The sequence below is a fragment of the Rhinatrema bivittatum genome, chromosome 10 (genome assembly GCF_901001135.1).
Source record: "Rhinatrema bivittatum chromosome 10, aRhiBiv1.1, whole genome shotgun sequence".
Lineage (NCBI taxonomy): Eukaryota > Metazoa > Chordata > Amphibia > Gymnophiona > Rhinatrematidae > Rhinatrema > Rhinatrema bivittatum.
Window position 1 is genome coordinate 125080228 of NC_042624.1, and position 26319 is coordinate 125106546.

The window sequence follows — 26319 nt, forward strand, 5'->3', positions numbered from 1 at the left end:
CGGCCAGAGGCCAAGTGCGCAGGCGCGGCACGGGCTGTGAGTGATCGGGGCAGACGGCCAGAGGCTAAGTGCGCAGGCGCGGCACGCGCTGTGAGCAGCGTTGCCATCCTCGCTTATTTCCCTCCAGACTGGGCTTTTTTTTCTAGGCATTCGCGGTTTTTTTTTTTTTTTTTGATTCACGGGTTGCTTGTAATTGGGCGTTTTTTGGGGCTTGGTGGGCGGGACGTTTGCTCTGATGTTGCAGTGATTGGCTGCTGCCGCAGTAAGTTAATCGGAGCTGCAAACCTTCCTACCCGGAAGTGTGAGGGCTCTGCCGGAGGTCGCCTCCTTTCCTTCCCGGAGACAGCACTTTTTTTCCCGCTCCCACATGCAGCGAAGAAAAGTTTTTTTTTTGATTGAACTTCTCTCCTGCAGGGCCTCCCTGCCCCCGTCACGGCTCTCTTCAGGCACCTTTTTGTTTTCTCCTCCTGCAAGTTTCCTGCCGTAAGGTAAGAATCTCTGGTTGCATCCTTTTTCCTTGCCTTCCGGGAACGGTGCGGGCTCGCAGCACAGCTCAGGTATCTTTGTTGTTTTGCCTCTTCTGTCCCGCTTTGTTCCCCTCCCCAGTATCGTAGGGGCCGGCCCGGCCTGGGGGCTACTGTGCCTTAAAACTACTCCCCCAGCCTTTTTTGTCTTTTTCTTCCTTTTTCCCTCCCCCACCCTCATTAGCTTTTGCTTTTTCAGCCTGAGTTCAGGCTTCTTTTTCTTTCTACCCTTCAGCCTGAGTTTGGGCTTTTTTCAGCCTGAATTTGGGCTTTTTTCCCCCTGAGTTTGGGTTTTCTTTTCCTACCTTTTTAAGCCTGAGTGGAGGCTTTTTCTTCCCCTGTTTCAGCCCGAGCTTGGGTTTTTTCCCTCAGTTTAATCTTTCTTCACCTTTTCAAGCCTGAGTTTGGGCTTTTTTTTCTCCTGAGTCTGAGCTTTCTCTTCCTGCCCCTCAAGCCTGAGTCTGGGCTTCTTCCCCACCTGCTTTGCCGGCTCCCGCTGCCCCACCCACCTGTTCTGCACACACGGCCTGGTCCACGTTTTCCTCCCCCATGCGGAGGAGAATCCAAAGTGGTGCCCAGCGGAGGGTGGTGACATCGCGGCCTTCCCCCCCATCCAGGAGGCGCTGGCTCGGTCCGGGCACTGGCTCCCAGCCATACCCGCTGATACCGCCCGGGCTGCACCTCCTGCTTCGACTTTCCTTTTTGTTCCCCTGCTGCCTCGGGGGGACTGAGACAACCACTTCTGCCCCTCCCGTGTTGCAGGTACCCGGCCCGCATTCATCTGCCCCTTTATCCACCACAGCAGCCGCCTGCCGCCCTCCCGCTCCACGCCAGGTCCTCCGGTTCCCTCCACCTCACAACGCTGGTGCTGGTACCGCAGCACCACGAGGACAGCATTATCCATCAGGGGGTCAGGCACTGAGTGAGTCAGCTAAGGGGGTGGTAGATGGCACCAGGGGTTCGTGCTGAGGGCTTGGAGGGGGGAATCGTCGGCCCCCTTGGTTCTGGGTGGGTGTCCTCCTCAGGTTGTTGTCTCTAACCCTACAGGATCCATGCTCACGACGGCCACCATTGCTCTCGCTGCCGCTCCCCCTCCCATCCGGCCGGACGCCGGGTCCATCTCCGCAGCCGGAACCTCCGCCGCCGGAGGCAGGCCCCTGAAGTCCGGGGGCAAGGCCAAGTCCAAAACCAAGACCCACATTGAGCCCAGCTCCGTGGGAGAAGGCGTGTCACTGCTGCATCCCGTTTGCCGCACCGTCTTACGCGGCCGTGGCTGCGGGATGTGCCTCCAATTCGGCTCCCCCCTTCCATCCCCCTGCTGGTGCCGCCCCGCCGCGGAGAGCCGGCCCTACGCCCAGAGCCGGCATTAGCCGTCGCCACGGAGTCCGGTGTCCCATCCCCCGGGTGAGGAACCCCAGTTCTACGCCTCGGCGATGGCCCAGCTGGTGGGCCCTAGAAATATCATCTCTTCACCAACCCTGCCGCTACACATACGGCACTGGTGGTGAAGGGTATTTTTCATGTTTTGGAACCCTTAGATGGCATAGGGACGAAGGTGTTCCTCTCGAATGTCCTGCCCGACGAGACGCTGGCGGCACACCTTGGTGCCCTCGGTGAGCTGAAGTCTCAAATTACCACCATTCCGCGCCCTGAAACACATCGAGTCGTACCCGCAAGAGGCCGTGCTCAAGCTGAAGGCAGGGCAGGAGGAGGCAGAGGGGGTCTTTATCATCCCCCACCAAGGCTATGCCTATCGGATTTACTACGGAGTGGGGGAGGCGAGGTGCTTCTCGCGTAAGGGGGTGGGGCCCACCCGCAAGGCGTGCCCCGTGGCCAGACCGTCCACCAAGGCCACCCCCTCTGCGGCCGCTGAGCCGCGAGCCTCAGCCATGATAGTCCTCTCTCTCACCCCCTCCAATCTACATTTCACTACAGGAGATTGTGCACCTCTGATGTCCTCAGCGAACTCCTTGCCAAAGAACTTCCTAACCTAGATGTCTCAAACCCTAACTCAGCTCTACTCTCATGGCACAGCATCAAAGCAGTAGCTAACAAATTATGCCCATTATCGACCAAAAAAATCAGCCTGACTTTTTTAAAAACAAACAACCTTGGTTCTCCAACGAACTCCGAAAATTTAAGCAAGACCTTAAACAGAAAACAAATGGCACAAGACCCCCTGCCCCAGCACATTAGCTGCATACAAATCCGCCCTCCACTTCTACAGGAACTCAACACTACGAACAATAAGATTTTTACGCTCCTATGTATCGGAACTCACAAAACCCACCACCCCATCCATCCCGGACAACCAAGCACAATCTAAAGCCTTCTTCCAGAGCAAAATCTCTAACCTCCTAACATGCCTACCCCCCAGCTCTATCCCTCCTCCCATCTCCTTCGCTTCTTTTTCAAATAAGGGAGCATCACTTGAATCATTCAAACTTACATTCGCCATGGAGATTGAAATCATACTAAAGAGAATGAAGCCTTCTACTCATCCTTCCGACCAAACTACTCCTATTGATGCCTGACACCATCTCCAAGCATCTGGCTGATATTATAAACTGCTCTCTATCACAAGGAATCTTCCCTGATGCTCTAAAACTCGCCACCCTCAAACCCCTTCTTAAGAAACCGACATAGACCCCAGGGACCCCAACAATTTCTGCCCTATCTCCAATCTACCTTTTGTCGCTAAGATCATGGGAAAAATTAGTCAATGCTCAACTCTCAAACTATCTTGAAGACCATAAAATACTTCACCCAACTCAATACGGATTCCGCAAATCACTAAGCACTGAAACCCTTCTCATCTCACTCACAGACCACCTCATCATGGGCTTGGACAAAGGACACTCCTTCTTGCTAGTGCTCCTCGACATCTCAGCGGCTTTCGACACTGTGAACCACGCCATCCTCCTAAATCGACTATCTGACATTGGGATAACAGGAACGGCTTTGAGATGGTTCGACTCCTTTCTCAGTAGTAGAGGATATAAAGTCAAAATCAACAACAGAGTCCCCACACATCAATTCTTCACTAGGAGTACCCCAGGGCTCTTCCCTGTCTCCCACCCTCTTCAACATCTACCTCCTTCCCCTCTGCCAGCTGCTATCAAGCCTAAAACTAAAACACTACCTCGACACCAATGACGTACAAATCCTGATCCCTATAACTGAATCCCTTACGAAAACACTTAAGTTCTGGGACAACTGCCTCCAAGCTATCAACCTCTTCCTCACCAGCCTAAACCTGGTTCTTAACTCTGCCAAAACAGAACTCCTCCTCATATCCCCTGAATACAGCGATACCCCTCAGCTGACCCACCCCAACACTCCAATCACACAAGCAAGAGATCTTGGGGTAATAATTGACAACCATCTGAATTTAAAGAAGTTCATCAACCACACAACTAAGGACTGCTTCTACAAACTACAGGTGCTAAAAAGACTTAAACATCTTCTGCACTTCCATGACTTCAGATCTGTTCTCCAGGCCATTATATTCTCCAAGCTAGACTATTGCAATTCCATTCTACTAGGTCTCCCTGCCTCCTCCACCAAACCTCTTCAGATGCTCCAAAACACAGCTGCTAGAATCCTAACAAACACCAAAGGAAGAGATCACATTACACCCATCCTCTGCGATCTGCATTGGCTACCAGTAAGCTTTAGCATCCTTCACAAATCGCTTACCATCATTCATAAGACCATTCACCACCAGGTCCCCATCGACCTGCAACTCAGACTCCACACCTCTTCAAGACATCAGGGAAGCATACAAAGGATCCCTACTTGTTGACATTCAGAAAAAAAACTTAAGACATGGCTGTTTCAACAAGCCTTCCCCTAACCCAGGCTTACATCAGCTATCCCACAGACCTTATACTAAGGCCTACTATTCAGTGCACACCATCTCCATCATTGTAATTGATTTGTTATAGTTACCTAATTACCTCTCTACTTCTGGCTTCTTCATCTTCCGTGTTCCATTACCCATGTTTTATTATAACTTCTTATATGTTAATGTTAACCCCCTGTTCTTTGTAAACCGATATGATCTGTATCATGAATGTCGGCATAAAAATTCTAAATAAATATTAAATTTATCTTTGAACTTTTCTCTTTTTAGAAAGATGCTCAAATCTCCACAATCTAGTATTGGATGGAGGGCACCTGTTTTCAAAATCAAAGTATTTTGAGTAGAAACCCATTCTTTTTGTATGTTGGGACCTGGTTGAACTACTTTGGATTGATAAAATGATTGCAACACTTTCTGCAGAATGGAGAATTGGTCGTTTGAGCGTTCCTGCTAAATTGGTGGGGGTGGACATGGTAAGCATTTGAAATGTAGAGTAACCTTTATTTTCAATAACCATTTGACTAACGGGGGGGGGGGAATCTTGTTTTCTATCTATTTTTAACTCCAGTAATGGGGTTTGAGGGAACGTTGGATTTGCATCAAAAGGGACTGAGGAACTCAATGTAGGTGGTATAGGCTCGGTTGAGCTCTACTGCAATTGTCTGGTTTGTGGCTGCTGACACACGAGCCGATACAGTAAAGCCCACCGGAGAGCCGGCACTCCGAGGCAAGCGCCCACTCTCCTGAGCGCGCGATCAAGTATTTAAATGAGGGTCCACGGTAAAAAGAGGACGCACCTCCTTTTTGACAGGAGCGCTGGCTGTCAGCAGGTTTGACATCGGACGCTCAATTTTTCCAGCGTCTGTTCTCGAGTCCGCTGATAACCACGGGTTCGGAAAATGGACGCCGGCATAATTGAGCGTCTGTCTTCCAACCTGTGGGCACATTTAAATTTTTTTTTTTAGTTTTGGGACCTCCGACTTAATTTCGCTATGATATTAAGTCAGAAGGTGTACAGAAAAGCAGTTTTTTCTGCTTTTCTGTACACTTTCGCAGTGGCGGCAGGCAATTTCTGAAAGTAAAATGTGCGGCTTGGCTGCACATTTTAGTTTCTGGATCGCGCAGGAATAACTAATAGGGCCATCAACATACATTTGCATGTTGCAGGCCCTATTAGTTTTGGGGGGTTGGCTACACATTTGACACGCTATTACCCCTTACTGTATAAGGGGTAAAAATAGCGCGTCAAACACATGGCCAAAAGCGGGCCAACGGTGCGCTCCACCGCTGTATCGGCCTAGGTGTGAGTGCAGTTACTGCTGCATAAGTGTGTTGCCTGCAAGTAGGATTATAACTCCTTTAAGAATAGTATTCTGGTCTCTTGTATGGGTCTTGCCTGACCCTTCGCTGTGGCATGGAGTTTTGGCACATAGGAGTCAGAGATTGAAGAACCATACTGATTCTTTAGCACTAGTGTGTTTTTATCTTATCCCCAAAGAAAATCTCCTGCAGCAAAAGGATCAGCCACATTTTTATGAACAGCATCGAAGCCCAGATACCCTCAGCCACACTGGCCTGTTTGCAGCCATGGCTGTTACAGAACCACTTGCTGCACTATTAGAGACACAAAGTGAGTACATTATGAATTTCAAAAAATGCTGTGTCTACCATGACAGTATTTTAAGAATGTTCCTCTTTTGGCAACTTTTTAGAATAGTCATGAAGTTTTTCTAAATTATACAGAGAGTGAACCTTTCTGATCTGATATGCAGCAATCTTTGCTTACCTGTACCAGGTATTCTCTGTGGATAGTAGGATGTTAGTCCTCACCCATCGGGGACAGTAGCAGTAACTAGAGCCCCAGTCTAGAACTTTGAGCTAAACAATGTTCGTACTTTCAAACAGGCCCTACTGAGCATGTGCAGCTGTCGTGATCACGCTGCTCCCCTTGTCAGTCACTAAGTCCATGAGAGGCCTCCTACAAGGCGGTGGGCAGGTTTTGTGAGGATTAACATTCTGCTAGCCCCAAAGAACACCTGTGCTTTCTCCAAGACAAGTAGGATAGCAGTCCTCACACATGGGTGATGGGCTTGCTAAAGTAGGAAACCACATCATACTGAAAGCACCACCTCTCCCCCTTTTGCATGTGAGGCCGCTGACCCACAAAGGGGTCTAGGCAGGAAAAGAGTTGAGTTCTACAAAAAGAAAACCATAGAAGAGACGGCTAAAAGCCCAAGGTGCAGTCGAGGTAGCTAAGGCCGAGGAGTAATGCCAGTGCTAGCAAGAAACCCACTCTGCATCATGGAAAACATTACAAGCAGGCTTTCGGCTCCGTAAACTGTGCCAAAGCTAGGGCTGGAACCTCCTCTATACAGGAAAGTCGAGAGATGCAAACAAGAGAAGGATTCTTGGAGAGGAAGACCACAGTTTCCTTCAGTGTTACAAGACACCAAAAACCCAACTAGGGCCTGAGAGATCCCCAGAAAGACTGCAGTCGGCTGGCATGCGAAAGTCAGAATGCGTCTGCAGCAGTGCGCCTATGATTGGCTGATAGGCACAATGGGCAGAAAAACCCAAGCAATGCGTGGAAGAATGATCAGCAGCAGTGTCTGTGACAGCTCCTACGTGCAACAGTATCAGACATAGCTACCCATGCAGGACACCATCAAGAGTTTCCAGGATTGTCTTTTATAGTCTTACCAGGATTTATCTCCCAAACCAGGGAGGTAAGTTAGGCCTGAAGCTCACCCAGACTGTACCCTGGCAAGGGCAGGCTATCCATCCTATCTACAGGATACTTCACAAGAGCAGGAAGGCAGTTTAGACAACCTAGTGAAGCAAGAAATGTTAAAGGCAGTACTTGGTTTGGAAAAAGTGGTGTATTTTTTGCTGCAGGTATATATTGACATATACTACTGCCCTAGCTTTTCTTTCCCTCCCCTTGACATTCTAGCTGGAAGTCAGAAGGATCAAAGAACACAAGGGGGGGCAAACCACTGGACTGCAGGGGTAAGAATAAGTCACTAGATTGTATATCTCAACCTCAAGCAAATAACTCGCTACTGAGTCCAGTAGGGTGTTATTTACAGAGATAGAGCCCTCACCCTGCTTGGAACTGCTGAAACTGAGGGCGAATCCCCCAGGGAAGAAATCCAGAAAAACTACACCAAGAGACAAGAAGCCAGGGTACCACAAGTGCAAACCCCTGTTGAACAGGATTTCTTTACCGTCCTGGAAACTCTAAGGGTACCAGGGCATGGTCAGTGTGATCTAAGCTCAGACTGCTCATGAACCTGGCTTAGATATTAATACCTCTACCATGATTATACATACTGCCCCCAAGGAAGCACACGGTCCAGTAAATGGAACAACTGTTGTATGAAGCAGGACTCCCCTGGCTGCAGACAGGGTTATCCCTAAAATGGGGACAAAGCTTGCAAGCCACTGCAACCAAAGTGTCTCTCACCCATGGATATGGCAACAGGTTGAAAGGCATACTTGCCAATTAGATGGACAAGAACCCTCCTAGCTAGGGTAGTGTCTCGCAGGCCAGAATGACTGGCAATAGGTATCAAAGGTGACTCCTGGTCAGGAGAAACCCCTGATCTTCACTGGGAAGCTAGGATGAAGAGGAGACTCCTAGTATGACGGGGAGACCAAATCTGGAATGACTCCATTGTGAACTAGACCCACTGTGTCTTCGGTCGTCCTAAGGAGGATGCTACCATCTGACCGGCTCTTGGATCCCGCAAGGAACAGAGAGTGACTGACAGAAGCAGTGACATCCCTTCTTCAGGAAACTGAGAATGAGGGACACCCCTTGTAAGGGTGGACAACCAGAGGACCCATAAGGGTTGCCCTGGAAACCCAGTCATATCTTCCTTTCCTGAAGGGATAGGAAAGCAACAGAAATAGGGGGCTCACGATACCAAAAACCTTTTAACTCTCCAGGTGAGAGCTGAGTTACAGTCACTGATCGCTGAGGTTCAGACGAGACCAATCTGGCACTTACAGCCACCCTCAGCTGCAGTAGACCACGGTAATAAAAGGAGGGACCCCAGCAAAAACAGTCCAATGACCACCACTGCTGTCCACCACGCCTGGCTTCAAGGAGATGCACTGATTTAAAAGAAGCAAGGCTCCAGTTTGGTGATAAACCTGCAAGGGACAGAGCCCCAGGGAGTTTCTAACAATGGAGGGGTTGAAAGACATTCCTCGTCTGAGGAAGATGACTCCTGACACTACCCTCCTGGTATCCACTCCCATAGGAGTTGAACTAGGGAAACAGTCTTAGGTCAGTTCTATGATTGTGGCGCAAGGCCTGTTGTGCTTGCCACAAGGGAAACACACATACCCCCATACAGCAGAGGGCAACTGGAAGAAGTGTCCTCTGCTGTAAAAGTGCACTGACTGGTACTCACAGCGGTATCCCAACCTACGCAGAGTGGCACACCACCTCTCAAGAGTCTGTGGCAGCTCGCTCCCACAAAGCAGAGTGTGTTGGTGCCTTCCTCACCAGTTAGAACAGACTACAAGGCTGATACCTTGACGTGATGATGGCAGAAACCTGGCACGGCTGTGTTCTGCACAGACAGGGAAGAATGCTGCCTACCAGCACCCAAGGCGCTTGGAGTAGATGCCCTGCCATATCAGACTATGCATGTTGTGCTCCAGTCACACTAACTCCCAACGAAGTAGATAGGAACAGTGTGACGATAGCTCCCCTACTAGGGCTCTGGATTACGGCGTGGTGGTATCCCCAAGTACCTGATAACACTTCAAGAGGCTGGACATGGCCTTGAAATTGCATCTGGAATGTCTCACTACTGTTTCCTCATAGAACGATGGCTGTGAAGTCCATGGCGACCGACAGTGCCCCACGGTTGTCCTGCAGCATCTGACCACATCCACTTGTGTCCACTGTGGTGACTGCACCCGTAGGGTCCATAGCGCTCTTGCACTCTCAGACGATGGATTGCATCAATGGCACCAAACAATGTTGCACCCAGGGCTTTGACGGCACTTGAGCATGTCTTTATTAGTTCAATGGTATACAGCGCCATCCCCGGCACCAATACCCAAAAGCACTGATGGACTGGTGGTACCAGGGATGCCTGCATGCAGAGACTCTGCAGCCCCCAACACGCATATTTGCTGCCCAAAGGAACAGCTGACTGCCAGTACCATCAACTGTTTCCCTCAGCTCACCTATGTCTGAGGTGTCAATGCTGCGAGCTCAATGGCATTTCTTGTCAGCAGCTATAGCTGATAGCCTTGCTAACACTCAGCACTAATGGTGCATGAAGCCATGTGGGGCCTCCGATGCCTCCTGATCTCAGTGGCTCAGAGCCTCCAAGATTATCAGCATCCATAGTGCCAGAGCGCCATAGGCCAGTGAACAGACCAGTGCCCCATCTGGTCACCACAACCAGGCCTTCAAGGGCACTGGAACACTGCACCTGGATGCCTCGGTGGTGCAGGGTGTCTTGAGTAGATGGCAACATTGGCACTTGACAGTCCGTCCAAGGCCGAAACCCGTAGCCTGAGAGCTTCAGTACACTCACAGGCTCTCACTCTCCGGCAGTCGATGACTCCAATGCATCAATCCATAGATTCCTAGGGCACAGAAGGCCCTTGCGGCATCAAGAGCATCCAGGCACCTCGATGGCATCAAGGGTGACCATGGTGCTCAATGGCATTCCTGGTCCTAACATTAACATGTCAGATCGGTGCACTGGTCGTAGATGTGCGTGGGCAACCATTACTGGGCATGGCACCACATGTGCAGCAGCAAGCTGCTTTCCCAGGCTCCTGCTTACCCTCTCTTACAAGGAGACTGCACTGCCATCACAGGCAAGGAGGGGAGGCTAGGACATCCAGGGCTCCTGCGCGTGGAGACTAGTTCCTTTTGAGGATAAGCTCTCTCCCATACAGGAATGGTGTGGTCCTCGCTCTAGTCACTGTCTTAACCTTCATTGATGCTGATCAATCCATGAAATGACATGGAAATCCTGCCCAGGTAGAACTCAGGCGAGTCCCCAGGCTCAACGGCCTACACAGATCACTCATGGACTGCATTGTCAGTCCTGCCAGCACCTGACAAAGGTACTAAAATCAGACAGAGCAAGGAGAGGACACACTGCAGGTGCAGTATTTATTTAATAAGGGATAGTATTAGACTGGCAGACAGTGGAAAGAAAAAAGGAAAATAAAACTACCATAAGGGAAAGAAAAACAGCTGCAGCTCTAGAAAAAAAATCAATTACAAAAACTGTGAAGACAGCAAAACTGAATACCATGACACACATGGCCCTGTGGAAATAAGAGAGACTGAGGAACTCGGCCTAGTGGGCAGCGCAATAACTACAGCTGCACATGCTCAATAGGGCCTGTTTGAAAATTCTAGAATGTAAGATCAAAGTTCCAGACCGGGGCTGCATCCGATGATGTCACCCATGGGTGAGGACCACCATCCTGCGTGTCCTCTAATCAGCGATTCTCTGAGCTTTTCCAGGAGGAAAATTCAAGTAAGCTTTCAGCGTTTTTGCTTTTTCATTGCTAATTCTCTGATAATGGAAGCATGAGCGAGTTGTATGTTTCTCATGTCCGGGGCATTTCTGTATCCTATTATTTTGCACTGTTTTGGCTAGCAGTGGGCTGGAGAGAAGTGTCTTTCCGATTTTCATTCGCGAGTCGTGCATTGGTAGCACTCTGTACTGCTTTGGGAACTGGCTGAACCGCAGCATGCTATGTTAAGTCAGTTATACCTTTTGCGTCTTTCTCTAAACTGAATGGTATTACCATTGACATCTTTTGCAAAATGTTTGGGTATGTGGAGTCCTCTGGTAAATTCTTGGGCTGTTCTGGCTCGAGTGATGGTAGTGCCGGGGATGATGGATCTGTTTATCATACAGGGTTGTTTTGAATTGCATAAGCAGATAGTTTGTATATACAAAGCTGTTTCAGAATTGTGTTCTCTTCTCTAGTATTCTAGTCTCTTCACAAAAATATGAGGATGGAAGCTTCAATTGTAGGCGCTCTTGCAACTTTCTCTAGTAATGGGGTGCATAGAAGTTTTCTTGATTAGGAATCTATTTTGTCTACCTAAAGGTCTACCCATAATTTCTGTACACATGCATGACATTCGTGTAGCAGGCTAGAGGTGTGATGATTTGGGGGTTCCAATGTTGGAGGGGAGATACAGAAATATCTAATATGTTACGTTTTTTTCCTACTTGAATAGGTTCTGAAGCAGCCTCTGATGATGTAGATAGATTATATATACACAACAGTGTCACACCCTTGGTTACCAATCAGAACGCCTTTCTTGCCCTGGTGATTCCTTAAGTCGATTGTTTTGGACCAGTCATTCTGGGCACTGCTTTCGTGCCAGCCATGGCTCCTGGCTCGGATATTTTGGCTCTGATGTGGTAACCTTTTTCTTTTGCACAGATAGTTCACAGCTGTGACCTGGTTCAGCACTGTGGCTCTTAAGCATAGGTGCAGATGATTCTGGGCTTACCTGGCCTGGAGATATTTTTGTACCTGTTTTGGATTTGATATGAGCATTCAGAGCCACCAAAGTCAAAACGCTATAAATTAGCATCAACAGGGACAGTGGTCCACAAGGATCACAATTCAAAGAATTGCAGGAAGACCTTGTGAGACTGGAAAATTGGGCATCCAAATGGCAGATGAAATTTAATGTGGATAAGTGCAAGGTGATGCATATAGGGAAAAATAACCCTTGCTGTAGTTACACAATGTTAGAGTCCATATTAGGTGCTACCATCCAAGAAAGATCTAGGCATCATAGTGGATAACACATTGAAATCGTCAGTTCAGTCTGCTGTGGCAGTCAAAAAAGCAAACAATGTTGGGAATTATTAGAAAGGGCATGGTGAAGAAAACAGAAAATGTCATAATGCCTCTGTATCGCTCCATGGTGAGACAGCACCTTGAATACTGTGTACAATTCTGGTCACCGCATCTCAAAAAAGATATAATTGCGATGGAGAAGGTACAGAGAAGGGCTACCAAAATGATAAGGGGAATGGAACAGCTCCCCTATGAGGAAAGACTAAAGAGGTTAGGACTTTTCAGCTTGGAGAAGAGACGGCTGAGGGGGGATATGATAGAGGTGTTTAAAATCATGAGAGGTCTAGAACGGGTAGATGTGAATCGGTTATTTACTCTTTCGGATAGTAGAAAGACTAGGGGGCACTCCATGAAGTTAGCATGGGGCACATTTAAAACTAATCGGAGAAAGTTCTTTTTTACTCAACGCACAATTAAACTCTGGAATTTGTTGCCAGAGGATGTGGTTAGTGCAGTTACTGTAGCTGGGTTTAAAAAAGGATTGGATAAGTTCTTGGAGGAGAAGTCCATTACCTGCTATTAAGTTCACTTAGAGAATAGCCACTGCCATTAGCAAGGGTAACATGGAATAGACTTAGTTTTTGGGTAATTGCCAGGTTCTTATGGCCTGGATTGGCCACTGTTGGAAACAGGATGCTGGGCTTGATGGACCCTTGGTCTGACCCAGCATGGCAGGTTCTTATGCTCTGGGCACAGATATGTCAGCCAAAGAATGCAAAGCTAGCATGCACATCTTGTGTCCACATTATTGGCCATCTTTTTTTTAAATGAGCTCTTCCCTTTCTTTTGTCATTTGGAAAGATGACTGGCAAGGCTGACCAAGAGACATTTCCAATCATTTGCTGAAGTGGGTGAAAACAGACAGAGAAGACTTGCAGGCGGGGATGCTAGGGGGGAAAAGCTGATGTGGTGCTGGAAGTTACCCATCTTAGGACAGCTGTGCTTGTCTATGGGAAAAAACACATTAACAGTGCCAAAACATCCAACAAGGACAAATTGGGTTGCATTCCATCAGAATTAAGTGATTAAAGGAGAAAAATTCTTTTAAAACACTGAAGGCGAAAGTCCAGTGGATTTGGCACATGGTTAGCAAAAGATCTTTGCTTTTTCTAAAAAGCTCTGGACGATCTCCATCTCCTCCATGCAAAGTGTGCAACTCACAGAAAGCACATGGACGGTGCTAATTGTTTCATTCTGAAATCAGCAGAGAATTATCTCCTTTAAATGGACTGTAGTCTAACTCTGCCAGGCAGAAGTCACTGCACACCACAAGTTTATTGCTAATCACAGGCAATGCGCTAACTTTTCAGATGATTTCTAATGTTCATATGTATCAAAAAAAAGGAAAAAAGAAATTGCAAGAAATTTGAGTCTCTATACATACAAAGAAAGACCAAAGAAATTTCATTTAACTGAGTTCTAGACACAGAATTGGGCAAGTTTGGTCGGTCAGGAAAATATAAATATATATATATATATTTTAAAACACACCAAGATTTCTTAGATGGCAGTTACCATCCACCCAGGAAAGAGTCTGTCTTGTATTTCCTGCAGGTCGCAAGCTGTAACACTGACGTTGGCTGTAGCGGAGCCTCCAACCCCAGCTGCTACACTGCTCCCATTGACAGATGATCACGATGGTAGCCGAGCAGTCAATGTGGTAACTTACAGGCCTGAGGAGGGTGAAGAATTCAACAGTCCAAAGGTTCACAGATAGTAAACAGCAGTGGCTGGGGTCTTGCAGAGCAGCAGGGCACTGGCAGGATAATGAAACGGAAGAAATACCCAATTGCAAAGGTGCTGCACCTTCCAGCACCAGAGGGGGAAATGAGCCAAACTTGTTGGAGCACAGACGTGCAGGGCAATAGCTGCAAGAATAGAAACACTGGCACTAGGCTAGGTGCAGTGCAATAATGGCAGCACTTTGAACACATTGTGTATAAGGGACATGTAGAATGACTGGACGCAGACAGACCACTGCAGCGCCATAAGCCTGTTTGCCTCATTCGTTACCACCTGAGGCAAGGAGCAGCAGAAGCCCTTGAATGCAAGGCATGTTCTCTGAACACACGCCACAAGGTTGAAAGCTGTACAGAATACAAGCTATGAGAAACTGCAGACATCAGCAACAGATGAGTGCAGAAAGTACTGCCAGCGCTGCTGCTTCCCAGTGCTGTGAAGTAAGGTGAAGGCCCTGTAGCACATCCAGGCTCCTGCAGCTACTCCCAGCCCACTGAACTGCTGCTAGTTCTAACCCCTGACAGCCACCACTGTCTACATAAGACCTTTTCAGTAGCCTTAAATCTGAATTTTTGTTCATCCCTCCTAGAAGGCCCCTGTACTCCAGCTGAGGCCTGCTAACAGCGAGCAGTCACTGCCTGGGAAAGGGTGGGGGATCCACACTATCCCCGCACCTGCAACAAAACACAGCAAACTCCAGACTCGATTTCAGGAATAAGACTGCATTTTCAGAGTTAATCTTTTTGTCCAATCACTAATTGTCAAATTAATAATAAAAAGAAAGAGGACTCACACAGAGTGCAGATAAATAGTTTGGGTGGTAAGCACCAGTAATACTGCCTGTCCTTTGTAAGGAGATGAGAGAGAAAACCTCCACCCACCAGAGTCTTCCCAATAAAGGGGCATTTTGCTCCATTTCTTTCCCAAAATAGACAAAGGTCCCATAGACCACGCTAGCACTGCCGAGGATGGAAAGTCTCCATGAAGCAGTCAGGCAAGCCAGCGGCCTCAGCACAATTATCTGCACCAAATCAAAGAAGAGTCCGAGGCTAGAGAGCTGGGCTGGGGTTCATGGTCCATCTCCAGCACAGTAAGCACAGCTCTCTCTGCCTTCTGTAAAGACACCGCCTCACAGGCTTAAGAAATTTGGCTACAGTTGTCTGGAGTGTTGAGATTGCGCTGTTTTCTTGCGTGACGATATTATTGGCATTGGCAGGTGTGAAGGTCGGGCCCAGCTGCTTACTCCATGATAGCACGGTACAGTGCTGGCTCGATGTAATCCTCCCGGTACCGGGAGTTGATGACTCGCTGCCTCTTTGCTTCTTGTTTGACTTCCTTCTCAGCAAAGATCTCTGTGAAGCGCATGTCAGAAGCCACAGACTGTGGAAGGAAGAGCAGAAATCAGAAGAGAGTCACTGGGTCTTTAGTAAACACCGTGTGCAGAAGGTGCACAGTCGACAGCAGTAAAACAATTCTGCCAGTCTTCATCATTATCATTGCTAAGTAGTATAATACTCTGATTTTTTTCCCCTCAATCAGCAGCTCTCCTGTGATGGGTCTAATCAGAGTGTGTCTTACTCTGCTTAGCATGTGTGGAGCTCAGAGTGGTTAGAGCTGCAGGGTGCAAACCAGGAAAGCCAGAGTTCAAATCCCACTACTACTCTGTGACCTTGGGCAAATCACTTCACCCTCCATTGCCCCAGGTACAAAACTCAGATTGTGAGCCCGATAGTACTTGAAAGGAACTCACGTTTGAAGTATCTGAAAAGCAAAATATAAAATTGCTTATCCTCCAGCTGCCAGAAAGATGCACTGGAGAGAACTAAACTTTTGATCAAAAACCTTGTTCATATTCTGGATGGGATGTACTAGATGAGTATGTGACTCAATCTAGAACTTTGGAAGGTGAATGTTGTTTATAATTTTTCAGAGACCCTGCAACCACACACACAGACACCCCCTGGTCACACCTTATGTAAATTACTCACCAATCGAGATTTGACTCTCTTTGGTAATTCCTCTTCAAGCGTGTACACATCGTCCCTTTTCACCATCAACTGGGATCCGTCTTCAAACTCCACCTGCCAAAGACCCCAGCACATCAAGGGTCAAAATCAGCAGCCCAGACACATCCCAACCCAGCCCAGCACATCAGGTGACCTTTGGAGCATACAAACTTGTGGTTCAGCGATATGTACGCATTTATTTTGAATTTATGAGTTGCCTATACTGAATCCTTAGGTGACGTACAATAAAAAAATGTTAATGTACAAGAAATCATAAAACTAAAAAAAATTTAAAATTGGAGACCTAAACTCCGCTGCTAAATATATAAATTAAAATAGCACAAAAATACTGAGTCAAATTGCTACATTAGGTGCTGATCAGTCAAAAGCCTGCTGAAGCAAGACTGTTTTAAGCATAGATTTAAAAGTCTAAGTTGCTAAATGAAGATTTTCAAAGCGTTCCAGAAGAGAGAAGCAGCAGCCCATGTTGTGAAGAGCAAGGCGAACATGCAGGATTAGAAAGACACAACAGCAACCTTGAATCTTTTGCACTACCGCATTGGCAACCAGTGGAGATCAGTAAGTCCAGGTGTTAACGTGAGCCCTCACTTTTCATCCTGCATAATCTGAAGCACCTTCACACACAGGCTGCGAGTCCCATACAATTACAGCAATGGTAGAATCAGGGCCTGTACAACTGCCCGAAAATTGGCATCCAGCCATTGCTTTAGACCTCAGAGCTGCCAAAAACAAAAAAAAAAACCCACCCCCCCAAACAAACCAGCTCGTAAGTGCTGCTTTAATTTGACAATAAAAGGTCAAATTTGAATCAATAGTGAGACAACTGGAATATCAATATTCTCAATGCAAACAGATGAAGAAACTCAGTGAACAATCAAACACTGTGGGCTGATCTCCTCAGTTTTAGAAAGATTTAGCAGCAGCTTGATGGGGCTAACCATTACTTGACAGCAGTTAAACAAATGGTGATCATCTCAGAGGTTTACCACTATGACAGGCACACTGCAATGAAATACTGGATGCCATCAACATACAATCTGTATCCCACACAGAGACTGGCTCGAAGCTTCCAAACTGGTGCCATAAAGATGTTAAATAGCACAGCAGACAAAGCCGATGCCTGGGGGCACCCACTGAAACTGGATAGGAAAATTGGTTCTTACCTGCTAATTTTCATTCCTGTGGTACCACGGATCAGTCCGGAACCGGTCGTCCATGGCAAATGTAAGCTGAAGCGATAGCCTCTTTCAACCAACGGGCAACGGTAGCTTTAGATGCCTTATGTCCTTTCTTAGCACTGTTCCACAGAACAAAAAGATGATCCAAAACCCGAAAAGCATTGGTGACCTCAAGTACCACAAGAGAACTCTTAACATCTAGACGTCTCAATTCTCTAGCGTGAGGAGTATCTCGATCTAAATCTGGAAAGGCCGGAAGTTCCACCGACTGATGTAAGTGAAAGGCAGAGAAAACACCTTCGGAAGAAAGGAACCGTTCTGAGCGATACCCCAATATCCGAAAACCGTAGAAAAGGTTCCTGATAGAAAAGGGCCTGCATTTCAGAGACCCTCCTAGCAGAGCAAATAGCCACCAAAAACACAGTCTTGAGGGTTAAATCCTTCAAGGTAGCCTTCTTGAGGGGCTCAAAGAGAGGTTCACATAACACCCGGAGCACCAAACTAAGACTCCAAGAAGGACAAATGGAACGGACCGGCTGGTTAAAGTGCTTCGCCTCTCAGAAAGCGGACCACATCAGGGTATGCTGCCAGAGATGCTCCTTCAATCTTGTCTCTAAGACACCCCAAAGCTGTAACTTGCACCCAGAGGGAACTAAAGGATAACCCCTTTACTGAGTCCCTTCTGTAAAAATGCAAGGATCTGTGGTACCGATGCCTGGCGAGGAAGGACCCCTTGCTTGCCACACCAAGAATTGAATATTTTCCATGCCCGGATATAAGTCAGAGAAGTAGAGGTCTTCCGCGCCTGTAAGTGAGTGGATATGACATCCTCAGGATACCCTTTCTTCCTCAATTACCTCCTCTCATAAGCCAGGCCGCTAGACAAAAGTGATCCACCTGATCTAAAAATACCGGACCCTGACGCAGCAGGTTTGAAAGATGACTTAGGCGCAGAGGACTGTCCACAGCCAGGCTGACTAGGTCCACAAACCATAGTCTCCGGGGCCACTCCGGAGCTAACAGGATAACTGTCCCTGGGTGAGTTTCTATTCTTCTCAGAGTCTTACCTTCGAGAGGCCATAGGGGAAACACGTAGAACAGAACGTCACAGTGCCAAGCAAGGACTAGAGCCATCTACTCCTTCTGCCCCATGTTCCCTTCTGTGACTGAAAAAGCATGGCGCCTTTGCATTTTTCTGAGTCATCAAGTCCAAATGGGGAGTGCCCCACCGGCGAGAGTGAGTCATTGCTTCCAAGGACAACTCCCACTCTCCGGGGTCCAGACACTGATGGCTTAAGAAAGTCCACTTGCATGTTGTCGACCCTGGCTACGTGAGAAGCTGCCAACAGGGCTTGATGTCATTCTGCCCAGGCCATCAGCTTTTCCACTTCTAAGGCTACCGGACGACTCTGCCGCCTTATTTATTTAGGTAGGTATTTTCCTGTCCCAGAGGGCTTACAATCTAAGTTTGTACCTGAGACAATGGAGGGTAAAGTGACTTGCCCAAGGTCACAAGGAGTGACAGTGGGACTCGAACCCGGGTCTCCTGGTTCGTAGCCCTCTGCTCTAACCACTAGGCTGCTCCTCCACTCCTTGACGGTTGATGTAGGCCACAGTCGTCGCATTGTCTGACAAGAGTCATACCGCCCGATGGTGGATGAGAGGAAGCAATCTCTGCAACGCCAAATGCACCGCTCTTGTTTCTAGGCGATTGATGGACCACTGTGCCTCTTCGTGTGACCACTGGCCCTGGGCCAACAGACTGGCACACGGCCCTCCAACCGGAAAGCGAGGTCTACACCTCGCTTCAAGTGGTTGAGGACAAGCTACCAACCAAGACTGGACCTGGCGGACTCCGTGAGTGGCACAGCACCTGGAATTCTTCAGACATTGGATCCCAGCGGGGAAGCAAAGCTCTGTAAAAGTCTCATATCAGCAAAGGCGCAGGGGACCAATTCCAGAGTGGACGCCATAGAGCCAAGGACCTGCAAGTAATCCCAGACCCTGGGTACTGGCAGTGACAAGAGAAGTTGAACCTGAGACAACAGCTTGACAATCTGTTCCTGCATGAGGAAGACTCTGCCGACCCGAGTATCGAATCGTGCTGCCAAGAAGTCCAGGACCTGGGAAGGAAGTAGATGGCTCTTGGGATGATTGATGACCCAACCAAGGGAGTGCAGGCGATGTAACACTGTGTACTGCCAGCCTGCAGAAGTCCTCAGACTTCACACAAATGAGCCAGTCGTCCAGATATGGGTGAACCAGTACTCCCTCCTGCTGGAGGGCTGCCGCCACCACCATCATCACCTTGGTGAAGGTACGGGGAGCTTGTCCCCAGGTTGTCTTCAGGGAGCTTATACACCTTCTCTCCTCCCAAGGACTTTATCAGCTGTGCCAAGTCTTCTCTAAACAGGAACTTACCCTTGAAAGGGAGCGCCCCCAGATGAGACTTTGAAGAGACATCGGCTGACCAGTTGCGGAGCCACAAGAGCCTCCTGGCCGAGGCTGCTGACACCATGGTCCAGGGCGAGATACGGAGATCATATAAAGCATCCGCACCATACGCCTCTGCCTGCTCAGCTTCCTGAGGAGAGAGATCCCTAGCACTGAGAAGCTGTTGAACCCACCTCAGGCTCACTCGTTGCGTAAGAATGCTACAGACAGCCGCCCTGACACCTCGAAGATTCTCTTGAGATGGACTTCGAGCTTCCGGTCCTGGAGATCTTTAAGAGCTGCTGCCCCTGCCTCCGGAATAGTCGTCGTTTTGGTGAAAGCCAACACTGAAGCATCCACCTTTGGAACCTTGAGGAGTTCCAAGGAATCCTCAAGGCAGCGAATAGAGCTTGTCCATCACTCGACCTACTCACAGGCTTGCCTCCGGAGTATCCCACTCCCGGATCATCAGTTGCAGGAGCATAGGAGGAAAAAGAAAAGTCCTGGATGGACCACACAAGCCTGCCAGGACAGGGTCCACTGTGTCATGGCCCGGGACCTCCTGAGGAAGCGCTTTCCCCAGCTCAGCTAGGTCATGCGGACTCAGCAGATCCAGCTCATCCGTCTGGAACAAAAATGAACCACCCTTGGGTCATCACCTTCCACCAGAACGGGTCTCTCTGGTTCCTCATCCTGATCCATCCCAATGAAGGGAGAAGGAGCCAGGGGAGAGTCCAGGGCCGGGAGTCCCAGCAGATCAGAGGTCCCCCTGATCCTTCCAAGGCGAGAGACTCCTGATCTTCCGAATTCTAACAGCCCCCTGTGGATCCAACCGCCTAGGGACTTTCCGAGGTGGTGGCTCTTCAGATAGTGTACGCGTCCCTGTTTCGCCTTGCTGGGACATCCTAGCCAGCTAGGCTTTAACATTAGGCTGTGCATTAACAGCACAAAGTCTGCAGTAAAAGCAGGCTGACCTTTAAAATCCCCCCGGGGAACCACAAAGTCATCAGGGGAGTCTGGAAATGAGCCAGATTCCCCTGATCAGCCAGATGCTTTCCCGCACTGCAGGACCTGGCTGAAGCTCTCCCCGACGCTCTCGATGTACCCACCCCGCCGGGGAGGCATTGAGAGCAGAGGCCTTCGCAGGAGAATTGCGTAGCCAGCTCCACACAGGCCATGCATCGGGACGCATGCAACATGGCTGGCGAGGGGAGAGGCATGCTGGTAACTGAAAAAAAAAAAAAATCAGCAACAGCCACCGGAGCCTGGAAGAATTGACACGGCAGCAAAGCGACTGCCACCCAGCCTGTAGAGACAGCACAATAAACAGCTCACAGACTTTTGGAATGGATCTTCTCTGGAGACAGGAGCAACAAGCGGGAGGGACCGGACCACCGGTACTCACCAGGCCGTGGAGCTGTTCAGGCCTCCAACCATAGCTCTAGTCTGCCTGCAACCAGGGGGCGTGGTCCCACCAAGACCTGCCAACCCCCTGGGAGGAAAAGCACTCCTTTTCTTCTTTTGCCTTTTTCTTTTTTTTATTGTCCTGCTTGATCAAGCATTAGCTGATATAGGTAGAACACCCATATTCTCTCTTTTTTTTGTTTTAGTAATCTTGGATCAGGACCGCAGGTTCTGCCACCACCATCTGCTGGAGACAGAGAAATACTGAAGGGATGCAGGTAGCACACCGCACTAAGAGGGGGTGCTCTTCAAGTTTTTCTCTGTCTCCATCTGCTGGAAGGGAGGAAAAACCCTGCAGTCTGGACTGATCCGGGTACATAAGGGAAGGACTGTAACCAATCCTCACCTGCTGCGATCGGCCAGAAAGAAAAGATGTTAACCACTAACACTAGACCAGAGGTGCTGCACTCTTAGCCGATAGAGAAGGATTTGATGAGTCAACATATCAAAGGTGGCTGAAATGTCCAATAAAAACAAAAGTTTGCCCAGCATCAAATCTAAAGTAGAAAGTAACAAAGTTTTGGTCCTCAGGGACTTTCTAAAGCTGAACTGATACTGGTCAAGGACCTGTTGTCCTGAACAAAATCATTATGGTCAGTAGTTAGCCAAGTTAGTATGGTCCAGCCCAGGTATATATATTTTTTTAAAGCATAGGAACAGACCCATTGGATTAGAAAACGTTGAGGGTGTTCCCATAGCGACCAGTCTGTGACACTATAGTACATTTGAATATTATACAATCAGCTAGAAGCTTCTCAGTCTGGCCATCCACAGGGCCAGGGATGAACATTACCCCAGTTTGCATGGCCAAATGGGACACTGTTCTCGCCAGCCATAAGTTTCAACTCCCAGGAGCTGTTAAGTCTGCAGTCTGCCAGAATACCCTTCTGCTGTGTGCAGCTGTCCTTCCCCTCTCACTCCCAGAGGCTCACCTGGTACATCTGGATTGTATGGGACGCTACAAATAGGGCTCCGTAGACCAGCCCATCAGTCCAGCGGACCTCCACCTTCTCTCCTGCAGAAGGAGGACCCAACTGAAGACAATTTCGACTCTGGAAAAAAACGAAAGAGAAGGAAAAGGATGACATAGGATAAGGACAAGAGAAAAAAAATCTAAACTGAGCCCAAGCACCTATATCTACTTCACTCTTACAGAAAATAATAACTTGTGTGGCAAATGCTGTTCAGTGTATTATCCAGACTGATGTAATGCAAGACAGCTTGCTCCCCACAAATGAGCATTTCCCATAAAAAGCATCAACTAGCCTCTGCTCCATGTATCAACACATGGAGGTTAGTCTCTTCCCTTAGCTCAGTGGTTCTCAACCCTGTCCTGGGGACCCCCCCAGCCAGTCGGGTTTTCAGGATATCCACAATGAATATGCATGAGAGAAAATTTGCATGTTATGGAGGCAGTGTATGCAAATTCTCTCTCATGTATATTCATTGTGGATATCCTGAAAACCTGGCCAGGGTTGAGAACCACTGCTTTAGCAGGAGTCCTCTGAAATGAGTCACGGAGTAAGACTGTTCCAGGTCCCCTGGAGACATTACTGCTAGCACACACCTCATCCTTTACTACTTAATATAGCCATTTAACTACCCAAACAGAAATGGAGGTGGTGCATCAGGATGCATTTGTTGTGAAGTGGGTGTCAGACACTAGGATAATTGCTTACTATCAGTTATTTGATAATTTCAGGTACATAGATCACTGGCCAAAACAGAAATTTCTGAGTCAAGATTTCTCCCGAGAGTTGTAAGCTCATGCACTGCTCTGTCACAGATGGTGGGACCTCAAAACTTACATCCCTCACCTCAGTTTAGTCATCTGAATTGCTTACCTATAAGATGTGTTCTCTATAGACAGCCACATACGTGCGTGGCCTTATTTGACAGCATGAAATGTGGAGCATTTCTCCCACAACTTAACTTCATCTACATGGGACTTTCCACCTTACCATCACTGCACAGGGCTCCTTCAGTCCTCTAGGGAACGTGTGGCTGATTATCCCGGAGAACAGCTACCAATAAGCAAGCTCAGACACAAGTGGGAATCCCTGGGGGCCACGCACCAATGGGCAGGATAACATTTTGGTGAGGCAAGGCTTTGCTTGGGTTCCCAGTCTCAAAAACCTCCAGAAGGTGAACAACCAAAATACAAAGGGGTCTTATTTTATTTTAAATTTGTTCAGGATGGATTACAAGTTTAACATTCATAAAACTTTAACACACAAATGGCATAAAAACAGTATAAAATACAAGCATTTCATTATCTTTTATACCGCGACTAGCTTTCCATTAAGTAAAAGCCTTATTAAAATAGTCTGCCTTCCACTTTCTCCTGAACAGCTTAACATCCTGCTCCTCCCATAGTCAGCGCTCCAGGGCACTGCTCCCGGCATGGACTTTGCTGCTGAAGCAGCTGAAAGGCAGCGGGTGCCATATTGGCAGAGGACATCACCCACTCATACAGCTGATCAATTTTGCTCCTCTCTCATTTTGGCATCAAACTTGGTCCCTGCTTTCCACTCCAGAGATGGCTGCAGTCGCAGGTGTAACTGCAATGAATGATGCTATAGACAAAGTCTAATCACGATGGACTTTGCATTCCATTTCCACTCAGAATGAGGTGGAAAGCAGCAGTCATGCATGTCATCTCATTCTTAACAGCAACTTATTGTTAAGGAAAAACACCATCCATTCTGCTCCATTTCATTGCCACAATCCCTGGGATATAGGGATCCTCTCTACCTATCCAACTTTCTTCTATGCTGTTACTGTTTTGTCTCCATTACCTGCTCCATGCATCCATCTCTTCTGGGAGTATTTTCTGATGTTACTCCTGAGTCTACCCCTCTGTAGCCTTTCACTGTGACCTCTTGTTTAGCACTTCCTTTCCAGTGTAATGTTCGTTTCCTGTGCATTTCTACTTTATCCAAGGCATCTGAATGTTTATCACATCCTCCCATATTTATGTTTTTCTGTTTCATCTCATACGGCTTTTGGTGTAGCCCCTGCACATTTTGATTGCCTTTCTATATTTATTTAATGGCTTTTATATACCGATAACTGTTTGCACATTGTATGGGTTTAAATAGAACAATTGTGATATATTGTTAACAGGAGAGAAATTATAATACTGCGGTCAGGGGGTAAGAAAGGGTTAAGAGGATAGGATTAACATATTAGGGTTGGATTATGTACAAATGAGAGCATTCATATGTTGTTAGGAGAGAAATGAATACATAAGGCATTCAGAAAACACCACAACTATGTATAACAGTTAATATATATAATTAACAGCTGGTAATTAACCCAGATGGCCTGTGGGCAATGCAAAGATAGGGGTTTGAAAAGCCATGTTTCTCCTTTTAGAGGCACAGCCTCCACGTAAGGTCTCACCACCTTTTCTCTATGTACCTGGAGGGCATCAGATGTGAGCAGAGGTTGTTGCACATCATTGTTTCATCCCCCACTCTGTACTGCTCTCTTAGATCAGTATCCACTCTGTGGCAGGAGATGAGTTTCCTTCAGAGGGAACTCCCATTAACCTGGAGCCCTCGTTTCTAATCCGACTGACTACCCCCTCTGCACCAGTACTCCCAGCCGTCACGGCCTGCCAAGAGCTTGGCTTTTCAGGTATCCTTAATATGCATGAGATGTCATGCAAATATACCATGTAAGTTAATTAGGGATATTCTGAAAGTCTGACCCTCGCGGGCTGGGAGTGAATACTGCTGCTATAGGGGAACGGGGCTCGTCCAGCATGCTTTGTTATACTGTAACCCACTTAGAAGAATGGAGTGTGCTGAGGATATATACTTTTTAAATTAAATTGAAATTAAAGTGTCAAATTAATGGTCACTCGTGTGTGTGTGTATATATATATATATATCTCTGACACAATCTCTTTGGGAAACCCAAGGTGCCTTGGATAGGCGAGCGTCCCCTCATCACCGCTGTCAGACTAACCAGCTTCCTGCTCACTGCCATACAGAGTGACCCATCTCTCATGCACCCCCCGGACCCAGGTTACATACCACAATATCCTCTGGGTACAGGTTGTCGCTGAAGGAACCATCATCGAAGTTGACTTCATAAAACGTTTCTTTCGTCAGCATGACGACTTCACACTGATAGTAACGTCCATTCTTGTGTTTACTGATCACAGTTTGTCCAACTGTTATATCCTTCAAGGCTGCTTTACTGTTCTGAGAGAGACAGTGAGGACATATGATCAAGCATTTCTGTGTCTCCCTGCTACAAAGTCTGCACTTAGGCTGGGGAGGGGAAGGGATGCAGAGCAGGTCTGTGCATATTACTCACAACCAGAAAGAAAACAATGACAGTATCCACCTGAGAGATTCTGAAATGAGAGCAGAAGAACAAGCACAGCCAATGTCCTTGTACTTCTGCCCTCCTACACCCACTCATCCTCTTCTGCAAGGCCTCCTGCCAAGTTTCTCTACCCGGCTATCAGTCAGAAGGATGCACTGCTGTGCATCCAGCCCCGTATACTTGGCACAAGCTCCCACAAACCGTGCGATGGAGTTCAGATGCAACCTGAAAAAATGACAAGTAATGTGGGCTAAGCATTGTTGGGTCCCAAGAGTTAGAAAGGTCCGTCCTGATGCCAGTATTGTGACGTCTGGGTCTGCATTAATCTGAAGTCCTGAACATTCTCTCAATACTGTTTGGGATCAATATTCAAAGCCTCACAAGTTATCAGACTAAACGGCGAGGATTTGAATATTGAACCACTTATGGGGCTGGGTTTTAGCTACATAACTCGTTAGCTGGATTAAAAACGGCATTCCAGGACCTTAGTTATTCGGCCAAATCTCTGGCTAACTTTAGACCTGTTTCAGAGCAGGGTATTCTGGCTGGATTACTCGCCAAGTAGCAGTGAAAAAAGAAGAAAGGCCTGCAGCCACCCGCAGCCCTACTCCCCCCACCCACACGCAGCCCTACTCCCCCCACCACCCGCAGCCCTACTCCCCCCACCACCCGCAGCCCTACTCCTACTCCCCCACCCACCCGCAGCCCTACTCCCCCCACCACCTGCAGCCCTACTCCCCCACCCGCAGCCCTACTCCCCCCACGCAGCCCTACTCTCCCCCCACCACCCGCAGTCCTACTCCCCCACCCACCCGCAGCCCTACTCCTACTCCCCCACCACCCGCAGCCCTACTCCTACTCCCCACCCA

General features: G+C 48.0%; 1 protein-coding gene and 1 long non-coding RNA gene across 5 annotated transcripts in view; one reads left to right on the forward strand and one right to left on the reverse strand.

The window, feature by feature from the left end:
• Positions 1-205: 205 nt before the first annotated feature.
• Positions 206-25157, forward strand: LOC115100324. The gene is made up of 4 exons (XR_003859035.1): positions 206-488; positions 4660-4862; positions 5888-6019; positions 23462-25157. It is a non-coding gene; the product is annotated as an uncharacterized LOC115100324 (long non-coding RNA).
• Positions 13524-26319, reverse strand: part of KDM4A (lysine demethylase 4A) — a 106391-nt gene continuing 93595 nt past the window's right edge. For 3 of the 4 annotated variants that reach the window (XM_029618739.1, XM_029618743.1, XM_029618742.1), the window contains exons 19-22: positions 25153-25323; positions 22042-22161; positions 15996-16088; positions 15247-15387 (exon numbers count right to left, since the gene is read on the reverse strand). In XM_029618739.1, the coding sequence (XP_029474599.1) occupies positions 15247-15387; positions 15996-16088; positions 22042-22161; positions 25153-25323 (525 nt within the window). Of the gene's footprint in view, positions 15388-15995; positions 16089-22041; positions 22162-25152; positions 25324-26319 lie in introns of all 4 variants that reach the window. The other variant, XM_029618738.1, reaches the window with a different exon arrangement.